Raw genomic sequence first — 16,511 nt, 5'->3', positions numbered from 1 at the left:
TATTTATTTATTTATTTATTTATTTATTTTTTTTCAAGTAGGCTCCATGCCCAGTGTGAGGCTTAAACTCACAATCCTGAGATCAAGAGTCCCATGCTCCACTGACTGAGCCAGCCAGGTGTCCCCAAGCCAGTTATTTCTGAAGACTGTCTCTCAATTTGTGTATGTCTGAGGTTTCCTCAGGATTAGATTCAAGTTATACTTTTTTAGGGGGCAGTCATACTACAAAATACTGTGTCCTCCTCAGTGCATCACTTCAGGAGACACGTGATGTCAATTTGTTCCATTACTGGTGTGATGTTAATGTTGATCACTTGGTTAGAATGGTGTCTGCCAAGTTTCTTCCTCTGCTGTAAAATTTGCAATTTTCTCTTTTTTTATTAAATAAGTATCTTGTGGGCAGATACCTTGAGAGTATGTAAATACATTGTTTTTCATCAAACTTTCACCTGCTAATTTTATTATCCCTCAATAATTCTTTTGCAAGACTTAAGCACTGTACTTTCCCAGTTATTTCTTATCTGACTAAAAAGGATTATCACTAAAAATTAGTAGAATTAAAAGAGACTAACTAAGTTAACACACTCTCTTACTGGGGTGTGAGGAAATAGACTCTTTTATCCATTGCTAATGGGAGTACAGAATGCTGTAACTGTTTGAAAGGAAATTTGACAATTCCAAAATTACAAATGAATTTAGCCTTTGAGCTGGAAATCCCGCTTCAGGAAATGTACCCTACAGATATATCTGCATGGGGGTCAGTGAGATTACTAATTGCAACCTGATTTGTAATTATAGCAAAAGATTACAAACAATTTCCATCTATAGGGTTAAGTAAACCAAGGTACGTTCCCACTAGAAGACTATGCCATTGTCAAGAGGAATGAGGATCCTTTCTTGAACTGATATGGAAGATCTCCAGTATAATTAAATGGGGGAAAAAAAGCAAGCTGCAGATAAGTGTTTAGTATGCTACCTTTTGTATCACAAAGTGGAGATGATAGGGGTGAGGGGTGGGCAGACAGGGGAGGAAGCAAGACTTCAGTATGCACCTTCTTATTTAGTGTTCTACTTTTTTTTCTCTTTTAGAGAGAGAGAGAGAGAGAGAGCATGCACATGAGCAGGAGGGTGGTAAGGGGGCCAAGAGAGAGGGAGAGACTCTTCAGCAGGCTCCACACCCAGCATGGAGCTGACACTGGGCTCCATCTAATGACCCCGAGATTATGACCTGATATCAATAAGCTGAAATCAAGAGTTGAACATTTAACCAACTGAGCCACCCAGATGCCCCTCGTGTTCTACTTTTTAACATGCCCAATTATCGTTTATTCAAAAGATCTTGACTTTGTGAGCAATAAGGGTGTCAGTACTGGATTCCATAGAGTGGGGAGAGAAAAGGGTATAATGAAGGTGGTGGCAGAACCAAAGAGGATCTGAATCAGGCTGAGCCCCTGGATTATAATAAAGGAGAAAAGGAGAGGAGAGAAGCCCAGTTCTGCGTCTACAGGTAGAACAGAAGTGTTTAGCTGTGCCCTGCCTGGAAAAGTAATTTCTCACAGCTGTAGAACACTCCATGGTCTATTATTTAACCACTACTTTACATTAGCCTAGGTCAAATTCTTTAAATCTTTGAATTTAAAGCTCACTATAATAGTGCCATGTTAAAACACTTACTACATACCAGGATCTATGCTCAGTGCTTTACAGGCATTAGCTTATGTAATTCTTCTGTTGGTTTTACCAGTTAGATATTATTATGCCCAGTTTACAGATCAGAAAACTGCTATTCACAAGGGTTAAAACTTGCCCAGATTACACAGCTAGCAAAGCTGAGATTCAGGCCGTTTGTGTGCTTGTCTCACAGGTTTTGTGCTCCTCTACGATCGCTATGAAGAAAATGTCCATCTCCCCAAATTAAAACTCACAGTGTCCAGTTTTTCTTGGAGCAGGGTTTATATGTCACCACCTGGTTCTCCTCTGAATATTCTCTATCAAGTTTGTCCATGATTCCCTCCACATCCAGGGCCCAAATGAACCCAAGAATTGCCACCTTCTTTGGTTACACATATTTTATCAGAAATCATTTGCCTCTGATGCACATTCCAAATGAGATTTTCAGTTGGTCTTTGGGCATCTTTAACACCAGCCTCATCTCTGGGTCTCATACAGCTCCCGCTTGCCTTTTCACTGTCCAGATTTTCATGACCCAACCCCCTTTCCTCTTAGTTCACCTTAGACTGGTTTGATGAGGGAAGGGGGAAAAAAAAGGCTTACATGTTGGGCAAGCTAATGTGGTTCCCCCTTCCTCCACCACCAACCCACCCATCCACAGACTCGATATTCTTGATTATTTTAACAATTGTCTATATTTAAATATATAATAACAATTGTCTATATTTAAATCAAATTTTTCATGGTAACTTCCAACCATTTCTGGAATTGGGGGCAGACTACTTCCTCTGAGTGGGAACAAGATTGGAAGGAGCCAGGGCCTCTCTGTGCTTTGCTTTGTTACAGGTAGGTTTGAGGGGCCACAGAAAGAATATAGCATTCAGTCACTCTCTCTGTTTTATTTATTTATTGGTTTAAAATTTTCTATTTATTTTAGAGAGAGCAAGAATGCACACTTGGGGGAGGAGCAGAGGGAGAGGGAGAAAAGATGACTCCCTGCTGAGTGTGGAGTCCGATGAGGAAGCTCGATCCCAGGAACCTGAGATCATGAACTGAGCTGAAGCCAAATCAGGCACTTCACCAACTGAGCCATCAGGCACCCTACCCTCTTTTTAAAAAATACTTCCTTCAATTTCAGTAGTAAAATTTAAAAATTCCCCCCCCCAAAAAATAAAAATAAAAATTAAAAATTCCTCTTTTCCTACTCTGCCTCTAGTCTCAGCAGCAGCTTCTGAGCAGGTAATTCAGCTGATCCTTACTGTCCATTCCCTCATATCTGGGCCATTCTATTCTTCTCTTTAGATCCAAGAAGACCTTGGCAGAGAACAAATAGTAGAGCTGAGCTCCTGCTGTTGGTTATTGAGTAACTCAAAAGTTTAACTCTTTGTGGAAATTTGGCAAAATATCTAGCACACACACACACACACACAAAAAGCCATCTTCAACTCTCCTGAGTTTCTAGTTTACTAAAATGCTATTTTAATTAAGATGAAATAAAGTTTATCAAAATAATTCTGCATTATTGTCAGCTTTTAGGTAAGATCCTCAAAGCACATCATCAGAATTTGTTCAAATTCTCACAACTGTTAGAAAGTCCAGCTTTAGTTTCAGGGAAACCAAATCAAAGCAACAAATATTTATCGAACATGCCCAGTGCACAGGCCACTGGATCTTCAATGTACCAGGTACTCAATAAATATTTGTGTTTGAAGAAACCCAGGTTCAGAGTGGTTTTGCTGACGTATTAACAGAATAGTACTTTAAATTCCCCCTAAATGGAAAGTTAAGATTATTCAAAATGCTTACTTATCCAGAGGGACTGACAGCTTGTATGAACAGAAATACTGAGTGAGGTTATTCTTGGGAGGTTGAACAGGAGAGAGTTGCATGTAGTCAAAGCTCATTGTCCTACTTTAGTTCAGGAAGTTGTAGGTGGTGAAAGAGAAATAGAGGAGGGGAGAAGACAGAGAGCAGAAGCAGAGGCATGGGGGAAGTTATCTGGAGAACGAGGAGATGGGCTGGGCAAACCCTGAAGCAACAGGAAGCAACTCCTTGTGAAGCTAAGGCAGAAGCCGTGTGTTTTGATAAGTACAGGTCAATCATGGGACTTGTGTCTCTTACCCACTTCTGCAGGGAGCTGCTTTAGCAGATCCATCCAAATCCATTTGAGAGGGGAGGTGGAAACGAGGATCTGCAATGAATGTAGCTTGGTAGCTTTTATCCCATTGGGACACATAGTTGGTTTCAGGCCCTTTCCAGAAGGCCAGTGCTGAAAACCAGCAGTAGCTGCTTGGGGATAGGCTGTTCCAACTTGGGACAGAAACGAGCTTTCAGGAATCACATCTTGTGTGCCTACCGAAGGTCAGCTAACCAGGGAAGGGCGCTGAAGGCAAACCCCTCCAGCTGCTCCTAAGAGAAGTGGGCCGGCGTGCTCTGGAGAGGCAGCCTGGGTCATGCCCAGGTGCAGGATTCCTCCATCAGGTTAGTCTCCCTAGCTTGTCAGGATAACAAAAGGCCCAAGTGAGATGCTGAGGACAAGCTTAGGGACTGAGGAAAATCAGAGGGCCCTTTTTAGATCACAGTAGCCTGAATTTCTTTACACTTGAGGGGTGTAAGAAGATGATAAGCTGAGGTGACTGTAGGTTTTCCTTGAAACTATTTTCAAGAGCTTCAATATTGCAAAGGTAATTTTTCCCCTTTAAACTGATGATACAGGAATAGACCTAGTGCTTGGTGAAGGGAACCATGGGAAGCAGCTGACTTTGAGGGCACCCGTTTGGGTGTTGAGCAATGCCAATCATGCTTTACCACTTGTTGTCAAGTTACAGTTCAAACACTACCTCCGAAGTTCTTCCGTCCTCTTCATTCTCACTATTCTGGTGCTGGCCAGCACTCATTATTTCTTGAAAGTCTACTGCAACAGATTCATAACTGGGTTTTCTGTCTCAAGCCCTATTCCACTTCAAATCACAATAATCAAATCTCACTCTGGCTTAAAAACTTTACGGATTTCAAAAAAAAAAACAAAAAAACTTTACGGATTTCAACTGCTAAAAGATAAAATTCAAGGGTGCCTGGGTAGGTCAGTCGACTGCCTTCAGCTCAAGTCATGAACTCAGGGTTCTGGGATCAAGTCCCACATTGAGCCTCCTGTTCATTGGGAAGTCTGGTTCTCCCTCTGTGCCTCCCATTGCTTATGCTCTCTCTCTCTCAAATAAAATCTTAAAAATAACAATAAAAAATAACAAAAAAATGATAAAATACAAGTGACTCAGAACTGTCCACAAAGTTTTTCAGGGCCTGGTCTCAACCTAACTCTTCTAGCTCTCCCAACTCCTTAAAGTTCACTACAAGGCCACAATCTTTCATGATTGTCTATGTGCTCCCAGGCTTGGGAGTATTTACTCCCTACCTTGTTCATCTTGTAAACACTTCCATACCTTTTAAGAATCAACTCTTCAGGTGTAAAACTTTCCTGAATCACCTTGCTTCTCCACCTCTATGCATTGCTCCTTGAAGTAGCCTCTGGGTGATGCTAATTGTATCTTAGGTCTCATTTCCTTCACAGAAGTCTGAGGATGGCAGAAACTGGAACTTTCTGCTTCTAAATTGCTTTAAATCTCACACGTGTGGTCTTTGGACAAATAGGACTGGCATCAGCTGGTAGTGTGTTGGGTAATCCCAGGCCCCACTCCAGACCTGCTGAAATGGTAACCGCCCTTGAAACAGGAGCACCAAGTGAAATGTATGCACATTAAGTCTGAGAAGTACTGACACAGAAGCTCTACAATAAATGTGAATAAAGAGGCACATATCAGATCCCCTCATTGCCCTGCTTGGAAACTTTCCTTGGATTCCCTTTACTTTCGGAATAAAATCCAAATACTTTAGCATGGTCTGCAAGCCTCTGTGATCCAGCTCTGCCTCATCTCATGCCACGGTCTTTGCCTCAACCACTTGGTGTCTGTAATGCATTCTTCTTTCCAAAGATGGAATTCACATATCCTGTTTTCTCTTGACTAGCAGTCTCTTGTCTCCATCACCCACCATTCTGTCCATTCTTCACATCTCACCATCAATGCATCTTCCTCAGGAAAGCCTTTGCTGCCCAGCCAAGCAAGGTTAAATCTTTTTTTTTTTTTTTTAAGATTTTATTTATTTATTCATGAGAGACACAGAGAGAGAGGCAGAGACATAGGCAGAGGGAGAAGCTGGCTCCACACAGGGAGCCCGATGTGGGACTTGATCCCAGGACTCAGGGATCATGCCCTGAGCCACCCAGGCATCACAGGTTAAATCTTCTTTGCATACATTCTCATTCTCTCCTTGCTCTTCTTTTGAAGACACCTGCGGCTGGATAATTTTTTGGTAATTCTAGTGTTTTACTCGTGATTGTACCTATTTTTCAACTGTTTTCGTGTCAATTTTCATAACTAGAGTCCAAGCTCCTTGAGGATAGTGTTCTCTTTTAGTGTTGTACATGTGATTAAGAACTCAACTCAATAAATCACTTCAATAAATACCTAAGTGGGTGTTCAGTGAGTAGCTCAAAGTTCACTTTTGATTTACAACGTGTTTCAAAAAAGGTGGCAGCCATTAACGGCTACCATGTTGAAAAGTGGAGGTCTTAAAAAAAAAAAAGGGGGACACCTGGGTGGCTCAGTGGTTGTGTCTGCCTTCAGCTCAGGGCGTGATCCTGTGGTCCCAGAATCAAGTCCCATGGCGGGCTCCCTGCATGGAACCTGCTTCTCCCTCTGCCTCGGTCTCTGCCTGAGTCTCTCAAGAATAAATAAAAGCTTTAAAAAATAATAAGTAAACAAAAAAGTGGAGGGGATTTACTAATTGATCATCGCAGATTAGCTGGTTAATGGGAATGAAATGCTAATATACAGAAAATACAAACTCCTATTACTCTATTTGAGTCTGTAAGGGGTCAGGAAATACCCTACCACTTGTGGGCAGGGTAGGAGTAGCAAAGTGGTAAAGATGGTACAATTGGCTTTGGAATTCCCACTCTAGATTTCTTAATATTCAAGGATGGTTGCTGTAGTTACCATCCTTAATGTCCTCTGACCTTTTTAACTATGGTTCCTTCCCTTAGGGTCAGGTATGGTACCAAAGGATATCTAATTGCTAATTGTTGGTAGGAGGTGTAAATAATCCTGTTTATGTGTATTACTTTTCTTCAAAAATAAAGGAAATGCCAGCCAATTTCTGTAAGATTACTTCTATAAATATATTATTACACTGAACAAAAAGGTCATTCCTTGGTCTTACCTAGTACCCAATTATTACTTCAAAAAGTGCCTTTGCACATTTGATTTGTTGGAATCAGGATCCAAATAAACTCTACATGTTGTATTTGTTCTTTTTTTCCTCTTTCCTTTGAATCTAGAGCAGTCCTCCCCCCCCCCCTTTTTTCTTCTTCACACCACTGAATTGCTGACTTAGGCATATTTTACACCAGTCTCTAAGAGAAACCAATCTACACTTATCTTCTAACTGCGAGGAATGACTAATTGGTGGGGATTTCAGAACAATTAGAAGAATGGAAAGAAAAAAAAATATTTGCATCAGGAAGGTACTCAGAGGAATTCCATGTTGCTTAAAAATAAAGAAGGTCCTGATTAAGAATAGCCCTAAGAACCAGAACTTTGGATGTTAGCCATGGAGTCTCATTGAACACTGACCGTAGGATCTCAAAACCATTACTTTTACTGCTAATGTGCAATTACTGTAGAACATATGAAGGAACTGGACTGCAATGTATTTAAGGCTGGAGTAATTCCTATGATATCTCTACAAAATTGGCTACTACAAGTATGTGTTTACTTGTGCATAGTATCTAATTCGCTATTTTTTTACATAAAAAGTGTAAGAAAGGTGTAACAATCCCAAGGTTAGAATAAAATGGCACAGACTCATTTATAAAAAAGACTACACGTTTCTCCTCATTAATTTATCATTTAATATAAATGCTGACAGAAAGCAGATAAAGACCTTGTAGACACTTTCATATATTTACAAACCAAAAGGTGAATCACCTCCTTCTACTTGTTAAAATAACCCTTTTATCTGCAACTCATGGGAGCTTTAAACACTACTTAGGAGCAACATGAGGCTGAGTCAGTTTCCAAGGTAATAAAGGAAATAGCATTTTAACAAATGTGGCATCTTTGATATAAACAACATGCACACAAATAATACAAAATTGAAAAAGATGGCCTTAATCCTCTTAAAAACCTGACAAGTGTAACGTCTACTTATTCAGACCCAGAATTCTGCTGCCCTAAACATCTTCCTATTACTCTATTTCCACCTCACTTATTTTGAAGGCTGTTTAAAAATTGGAAATATAAACACATTAAAGAGAAGAAAATGGTCCATTTCAAACAGGGTTCTTTTTCCTATTTCAAAAGAACTTTTAAGAGAGTCTTCAAATAAGATTTCACAATTTGTAAGATGCTAAAGAATTATTCACACAGATTGAAATTCTAACCTATTTGTCTTCTTTTTAAGTTGAAAACACTGGGAAAAAGTAAAATTTCACAAACGTTAGCAATTTAAAATCAGCTGTCACTTTAAGACTCAATATTTTTATTTCTGAACAGGTGGGTGGAGAAAGGCAAAAAAAATGGGGCTGAGGCAAGGAAAAAATAGGAATGCAAGAGAACTTTTAAAAAATGGTATTTTTGTCTAGCACTGATTTCTAAGAACAGGAGATATAAATTCTCACTATCCAAAACTAAGTGATTTCATGAAGTCATTTATAACCTGACTCAAATCTCATGGGCTCCTTTATTAATCTAAATTATTTTTGTCTTGTTAAATATACCTCTGCAGGGCACAATCACATACAATCAATACGATTGGTAAATTACACAAGCTCTATCCCAAGCAAATATGCATCAATGTTAAAAAGTTAAAAAAAAAAAAAAAAAAAAAACAAAAAACAAAAAAAACAAAAAAAAAAATCCACCCAAAAAGGTGATAATGACTGCAGAATGTCTCGGGGAGACTGGTATGGGCCTAAAGACCAAATTGACCATAGTGTGGGGGGTGGGGGGTGGGTAGCAGGGGTAACAAGGGAACAGACCGCACACAAAGAGGAATCTCACAACTGGAAAATGCTTAAGTGGGTAAAAGATTTTGTTCATCACTTTAATTCACTTTTTCCATTGCTCTTGTTCCAAGAAGTCATAGTATCATCATAAAGTAAGACAATGAGACCTCTGGATCAGTAAATAAAAAAGAAAAGGAAAGAAAAAAGTCCCTCCAGGTTCCTTTCATTTCCAGAAGGTGAGAAGAGAAAGGATGAAGGGGGTGGGGCTGGGGTAATGAAAATGTGGGCAATAATACACTTGGAAAAAGTAGCACTCAGGAGAGTGCCTTAGTTGAACAGAGGATGTAAAAATGATAAACAAATGTTTAAATTACCTTTAAATCAGAGGAATATTTTACAGGGTTGTTTAGATATTGTTGTAAGAATGGCAGCCAATCAGTGATTACACTATAAATGGTGATTTTTTTTTTTTTTAAATCAGCCCCCACCCAACGAACAACTAGGCAACCAATTATCCAACAGTTTCTTTCCATCCTTTTCTTTTTTTTTTAAAAATTTTTTTATTTATTTATGATAGTCACACAGAGAGAGCGAGAGAGGCAGAGACACAGGCAGAGGGAGAAACAGGCTCCATGCACCGGGAGCCCGATGTGGGATTCGATCCCGGGTCTCCAGGATCGCGCCCTGGGCCAAAGGCAGGCGCTAAACCGCTGCGCCACCCAGGGATCCCTCCATCCTTTTCTTGACCCTTTAATGCACTAGCTGGGGTGGGTGGCAGGGGCTGCCTGACAGTTTCCAGTTATAAGATGACTCTGAGTGTACAACCTAAAATGGATGCCAAAGACTTGTGAGCTCTGTCTACTTAAGAGTTAAAAACAACAAAACAAAACAAAAACAATCAGAAACAGAGACCTCAATACAAGAAAATAAGTCACCCTATCTAGTAGATAATATACTAACTCCACAGGATGTAACTTTCCTAAATACACATTTTTGGACACAATATAATCTTGAGGTTTAATTTCTCTCTCTTGGGTTATTGTGCCTTATTTTCTTGTGAAAATAAAGGTTATTACTCTAGGGATGTTTTGTTCAGGAATCAAATTTAAAGTAAATTCAGTGTTTGGCTGAAAATTCAGAGGCTCTGAAAACAAGGATTCCAGTGGTGAGGTTAAGTCCCTTTATCACAACAGGATTTCAAAGGGCTTTACCCACTTTGTTCAGTGCAGTATTGAAAACCCACCTATTGGGAACACTATTATTAAAAGGTGTTATTTCTTTCTGGTGGTGGCAGTGTCCTATTCTTTATTAACATCGTAGCTAGTATTACTTACCAATGAGAATGTTATATATGGAAACATCTCTAGGAGTCAAAGCAATAAAATTTTAAAAACCAAATTATAAGGGCATTTGCTATATTTAATAGTACTTTTTGACAAAAATAGCTTTCTTTTTCAAATGGCTCAAAAAGTTGAATTAATAACTTAAAAAATATATTAACTGCAATCCACCTACAATTCCCAATAAGTCATTTCAGCAGGAAAATTTCATAAAGCTGAGCTGAAGTAACAAATAAATATAAAACCCATAGATGTTCAAGGTAGAAAGGTATGAATGAGGACCAGCAAAATGGGTAAAATGACAATAGAAGTAGACTGCTTGCTTGTTCAATTCCTAATGTTTAAAGTGAAATCTGCTTTAGTTTAGTTGCTCTAATTTTCATCTACAAGAACAGGCTGATTTTTCAGAGAAGAGATCATCTTGCATCACCATCACCATGTATCACCAACTAAAAATACACATGATCAGGCTTTTTTAGAGTACAGTTACTTTCCAGGCAGATTATATTAATTTCTCCTAAAAAGTAACTGGGTCTTTCCTTTTAATAAAATATGTATCATTACAGGTGCTTTTTACAGGTAGATTTTATATATGAAACCTTTACTCAATTCTTTAAAATGAGCAAAAACAAAGTGGAAGATGGTAAGACCTCCATCCATCACCATTTGTATTTAAAAGCAAATACTTTAGTGAAAAGAATCTGTTTTTTTCTCCAAATCTGAATATAATCTCATATGCAGTGACTACAGTTTATTTCTCACTAGTCACATGCTCATGAATTCTTTTACCCAGTCTCATAGCTTGACCAAAGTGATACAGATTGTCCTTCAGATACAAGTAAAAAACCAAAACACACAAGATGCTATTATGACAAGATAATCTCAAAAAATGGGGGGACTGCTTACACAAAATACTGTAAAAGATGACATTCACTGGTTTAGAGAAACTGATGAATTTTCATTACTTTTACATTTTATAAGGCCAGCTACCTTTAACAGTTAACTTTAGACAAATCTACTTACACAATACAATCACAAATACTAAAAGGTTTCACAATCAAAATGGCTATTTCCCCCCCAAACCAAAACAGAGTAAAGCACAAGTCTTTGGCTCTCCTTTAAAGAAAACAGCAGGTTACCATTCTTAACCAGACCTTTGTTTGCCTACCAGTAGGGCAAATACCACATTTGTGCATCACTGAGTAATAACACCATTAGAAAAGGCAACTTCACAGAAGTTATTGGCTAAGCGAATTCATTTGAATGCTCTGTTTTGAGGCAGCAAACTGTCACTGTTGCAGATTAGGGAGGGCTGTGGGTAAGTCAAGGGGAATTTGCAAGATAGAAAAGGGCCAGAAAAAAAACCACAAAACTTTGAGCTCCAACCCTGAAGACCTATGGAAAGTCTGATGGAGTTACATATTCATGGTAGCAAATGAGAATCATACCAATTTTATTTTAGGCAAAAGAATAAATACACAGGAAAGTGGAGGAGAAGGGAAAGGGAAATAAGATGAGAGAAGGGAATCAGCCACATAAATGCCATACCAAATAATTTTTTATACATTGTGAGTAGTTGAATATTTGTAGCTGGCATTAGAAATAGTGTCTTATCATGTGAATACTATTACTAGAAACCTATACTACAGCTAATTGTTCTTTTGATTACAAAAGTAATAAGGAATGGATCTTTGGTCACTTTAGCTTCTGTAAATTACCCAAGACAGGGCAGCTATTGGATTTATCTTGTGACAGTATCTAGAAGTAAGGCAAAAGAACTATATATAAGTTAGGAAATTGCGTGTAGATATCTTATTCTCAGTTCTACTCTTTTCCAGAGATACCTTTGGGGAAAAAATAAAGTCAAAGTACTTTTATATCCCTAGCTATAATAAGATTCCGGTTTTGTTATCTAAACAAGAATGAACATAGTGCTTAATATACTCCTACCATAACTCTCTAAGAATTGCTTGTGTTCATCTGTGATGTCAGTCTTGCTTCTAAATTCAGTGAAAAGCAAATAAAGTCATCTCCAGAAGAAATCCATATTTTACTAAGTAGAAAGCATAAAAACTCTATTTCCTGACTGATTTAATTTCTTAACTGTCTCTAAAGGCATACATTTTAAAAGCCAAAAAAAAAAAAAAAAAAAAAAAAATCAATGGCTTCTATAGGCTTTGACAAAGCAGCTGAAGAGTCGAGTAGTTTTTTTTTTTTTTTTTTTTTAAAGAATCAAGTAGTTTTGCCCAAATAGGCCACTTACCCTTATAGGTTCATCATTTTACAAAGTGTATCACAGAGAAAAGGAAAAGAAAAGAAAAAAAAAAAATCCAAACTTTGGAGGTTTTATTTAATTCCTAAAACTGCTTATGAACACTAAGAAAGTTTTAAGAATTTCCATGAGATAAAAAGCAGTGACCAATTTAAATAGGTAAGTCATATGCACAATGAGAACAGGATATCATTCTTTTGCCTTTCTGCCAACTAGATTTCCTCTAGAGTGTGTGGGTCCTTACTGAGGTTATAGCTAGAATTAAGGCTACAATTTAAGAGATCTGCCTCCCATCCCCATCCCCAATGAAATTATCTTAAAAAGCGAAAGAATATTTTAAGTCAATTCAACTGTGGCTTTTCTAGTTTTATTCAGAATAGTAATAAAGTTAGAATAAGTTAACACCTATTCCTGCCTAACTTACCAAATCAAAATGGTGAAAGCAAGGAGTGTATTTGAAAGATATAAAAATAAGTTGACTTATTAGATGTCTCAATGGAGTTCCAAAATAGAATTTTAATTTTATTCTGAACGTCAACAAAATCAATACTCATAAATTCCTTTCCAATATCAGAATCATTCTGAGTTCCAAGCTGAACCAACTGCTTCTAAAATTTATAAATTATCTAACATGTCCAAAGGAGAAATAAGACTGCCCAAATCTGCCTACAGAATGTTGGAGGCCAAGAATGTTGCCTTTTATAGTTACACAAAGAAATGAAAAATCTTGGGACTCTGTCAGACACACAAAGTTTCTTTCCTTCTCCCAAAAAACAATAAGCACTTACATATAAGAGGGTTTTAAGCAAAAAAGAAAACAAACAAAAAGCAAAAAAAGCAAGTGTGTATTTTTAAAAAGGAAAATATGGATATCAACTGAAAAAAAATGCCTCATCTTCATTCAGTGCTTCTACCTCCCAGTCATTTTATCGCAACAGCTGCGCTCATGCGAAAAAATCCTTAAAACATACCCAATATATATACAGATATAGCTATGTATATATGTATATATATAATATATATAAATTTTTATTTAAATAAAAAAGAAAGCTCGAATCCCAAGCCAATATGTGTATATCAAATCCTTGACCAGCCAGGTCTGTAGGGCATAATCAAATTCAATGTGAAATAGTATATAAACACGGTGCCTTGACTGGGCAAATTAAATAATCGCTACTCAAAAGAGTGTTCTGTTTGGACTCTCCTACTGGTAGGCAATGGCAGGACTGTATTTCCCTCCCCCCTCCCCCCATTTGTTTCAGTTAACAGTATGATGGACATAGAGCTTACACTGAGGTTGTTATGACCTCAGCAGGAGTTAAGGGTTAAGAAAATAAGAAACAAGAAAAATACAAACTCTTGCTTTTACCCAACCAAAGCAATGCAGTAACTTATTACATAACCAGTGCTTTCTGTTGTAGTAGTATAATCCAGAAAGGGAAATTTTTAAAAAATCAGGCAAACATAGGAATGAGGAGGGTGACTATATCAAATAATCCCCCCTAAACATGTTTTATAGGGTCTTAGCTCAGTATAGACACATGGCATCAGAATATGTGCAGCAGAACTAAATTTTAAAATTTCTTATTCTTTTCAACATTTTCATCAAGAATCTCTTCACTATGAAAACTAACTTTTAGGTACTTAACTGCCTACTTGCGCCGATGATTCTGAACAACAACTATTAATTTATAAACTATCCTTAAGAACTGGGCAGTTTGTATTTGACTCATCTATTTGAAAACCAGGGGCTTTAATTTTATTTTATACTTTTGGGTTCTGACAGTAAAACAGAACAAAAACATCAACAGAAATAATGTGACTGCTCATTTTCAATTCAAGTGTTGCAGTTTTAAAACATGGTTGATTTTCCCAGTGGTTTTTGTTTTCTGGGTTTTTAAAAAACATTTTATGATTTTAACAAAAGTTTAATTTGAAAAGCACAACTCCAAATTTCCAACCATCAGCTCAGTACAGGTAATATACCAACCATGTATTTTTCAGTACTAACTAATAAATTACAGTTCATTCTTAAAATAATCTCCATTTAAAACTAATCGAACAGCCTACAATATTGGCCTGGCTTTCTGATTACATCAAGAGAATGAAATGGATCCATAATATGGAAATGAGGACTTCAAAAAATTAATTAGGAATTATCTCTCTGAAAAAGTGGAAGTAAAAACAAAAACAAGAAACAAAACCCACCTGAACAACAAAAAGTTTTAGTGCCATATGAAAAACACACACATGAAGCCAGAAACCAGAAAGGGAAAGAAAATTATGACTTTCAAATAAGAGCTCTTGGAAAAGTTGGTTTGCTGCACATTTTCTAATAACTAGTCTACTACTGTCTCTTTGTTTCTCAAGCACCACAGAATTCTCAGACAGTCCGGTGCTTTCTGTCTGTTTTAACTTATGGGGTTGTGAAAGTTGGGAAGGATCGGGGATAAGGAATTATACACTGGGTATGTAATAATACCAAAATACAAGAAAAACCTACTTCATTAAGATCATACAATTAATCAAACAGAGTGTATATATAATATCTTCTTTTTTTTTAAAGCCCTGGATCCAAGGCGTCCAAAGTTATTAAAATAAAGTTCATTCACAGAACAAAAACAAATTTAATCTGAATTGCTTGCAGATACTGCTAATTTTCTTTTTCTTTTTCTTTTTTTTTAAATTAAAAAATGCATTAATGTGAACTATGTGCAGGGTTTGTTTTTAGTAGTGGTATTTGTGCACATTGCCTCCGGTACTTTTCTTGGATTTCTCTGACCACTCTCAGAGAAAAAGTTTAGAAGTTATCTGTTCTCCTACCCCTATGCCCCACAAATTGATCAGGAGCAAAAGATAAAAGTCGAACTCTTCATAATTTAGGGAGCAGAAGTGGATGTGACTCCTCCGGCTCTCTGGGAGTCATTGTTGTCACCTCCTCCCTCGGGATCCTCTGACAGGTTCAGAGAGCTGGTCTTGTTTGACAGGAGGCTGATATTCTCTTGTGTCAAAGCTGAGCCATTTGGTACATCACTATTAATTAAAAAAACAACAACAATATTAAATAAGGAGAGATAAAAATGATTAGTAGAATAAAATCAATAGGGTCTTTCTTTTAGGAGTATGGAAAAATACACAAGTAGCTTTTAAATTTTAGTTTACAGTTCTATACCCATGCTTTATTATAGAAGTGGGCAAACGAAGGCTAATCAGTGCCTATTTTTCTAAGTACAGTTTTACTGAAACACAGCCTGCCATTTGTTTATGTATTGTCTATGACTGCTTTCACACTACAATGGCAGAATTGAGCATTTCCAGAGACTGTAAGACCCATAGTTTTAAATACTTACTAACAGGACTTTAATAAGAAAAAGTTCTGACCCCTTTAAGCTTTAGCAGGCTTACTCGTATGAGAAATTATTCTGAACTTAGGACAAATGCATGGATTTAAACAGCTAAAACTTAAGCCTGAAACCAACAGAGCATTAGAAATTATTGTTGTACAATCGTCAGGAAGGTAACTCAGGACTCTGTAGTAAATGACTTCACAATAACCTAGGGAAATAATTAAAGCTATGCAAACAAAGAATTGACTGTGATACGGTTTTTTGCGGGGTTGTTTAATCATAGCTGACATATATCCTTCCACACCTCTAGATGATGTGGGATAGGCCGAATTAAAAACTAGGGGGATAGGGTGGAAGGTGGATTTGAAAGAGGCTACATATCCACACACTTTAAAAGGACTGGAAAGGTCTACACCAAAATGTTGAATTGGTTTTAAATAAAATAAAAAATAGGAGAAAGAAGAAATGGAACCAGAAAAACTCATTTGTTATATATTAACAATCTTGGATCTGTAAATAAGTTTCATGACTCAGAAAAACAAGTTTTAGAACTAAATTTATGTGAAAATATTTTCTCAATGTATACAGAATGATTTTTTAAAAAAGATATTTTATTTATTTGCGAGAGAGAAGAGAGGGCACAAGCAGAATGTAGAGGCAGAGAGAGAGGGAGGGAGAAGCAGACTCTCAGCTGAGCAGGGAGCCCAATGCAGGGCTTGATCCCAGGACCCCAGGATCATGACATGAGCTGAAGGCAGACGCTTAACTGACTGAGCCACCCAGGCACACCTGAATAATGGTATTTAAAAAAAAAAAAA

At 37.4% G+C, this 16,511-nt stretch overlaps 1 protein-coding gene across 4 annotated transcripts in view; it reads right to left on the bottom strand.

The window, feature by feature from the left end:
• Window positions 1-7,615: 7,615 nt before the first annotated feature.
• The window catches only part of RC3H1 (ring finger and CCCH-type domains 1), a 79,537-nt gene continuing 70,641 nt past the window's right edge, over window positions 7,616-16,511 (bottom strand). For all 4 annotated transcript variants that reach the window (XM_025430258.3, XM_025430262.3, XM_035718843.2 and 1 more), the window contains one exon: window positions 7,616-15,379. In XM_025430258.3, coding sequence (XP_025286043.1) covers window positions 15,226-15,379 — 154 coding nt within the window. In that variant the 3' untranslated portion in view covers window positions 7,616-15,225. The remainder of the gene's footprint in view (window positions 15,380-16,511) is intronic.

The sequence above is a fragment of the Canis lupus genome, chromosome 7, assembly GCF_003254725.2.
Source record: "Canis lupus dingo isolate Sandy chromosome 7, ASM325472v2, whole genome shotgun sequence".
Classification (NCBI taxonomy): domain Eukaryota; kingdom Metazoa; phylum Chordata; class Mammalia; order Carnivora; family Canidae; genus Canis; species Canis lupus.
The sequence above is the reverse complement of the archived record's forward strand: the minus strand, read 5'-3'. Positions and strand labels throughout refer to the sequence as shown.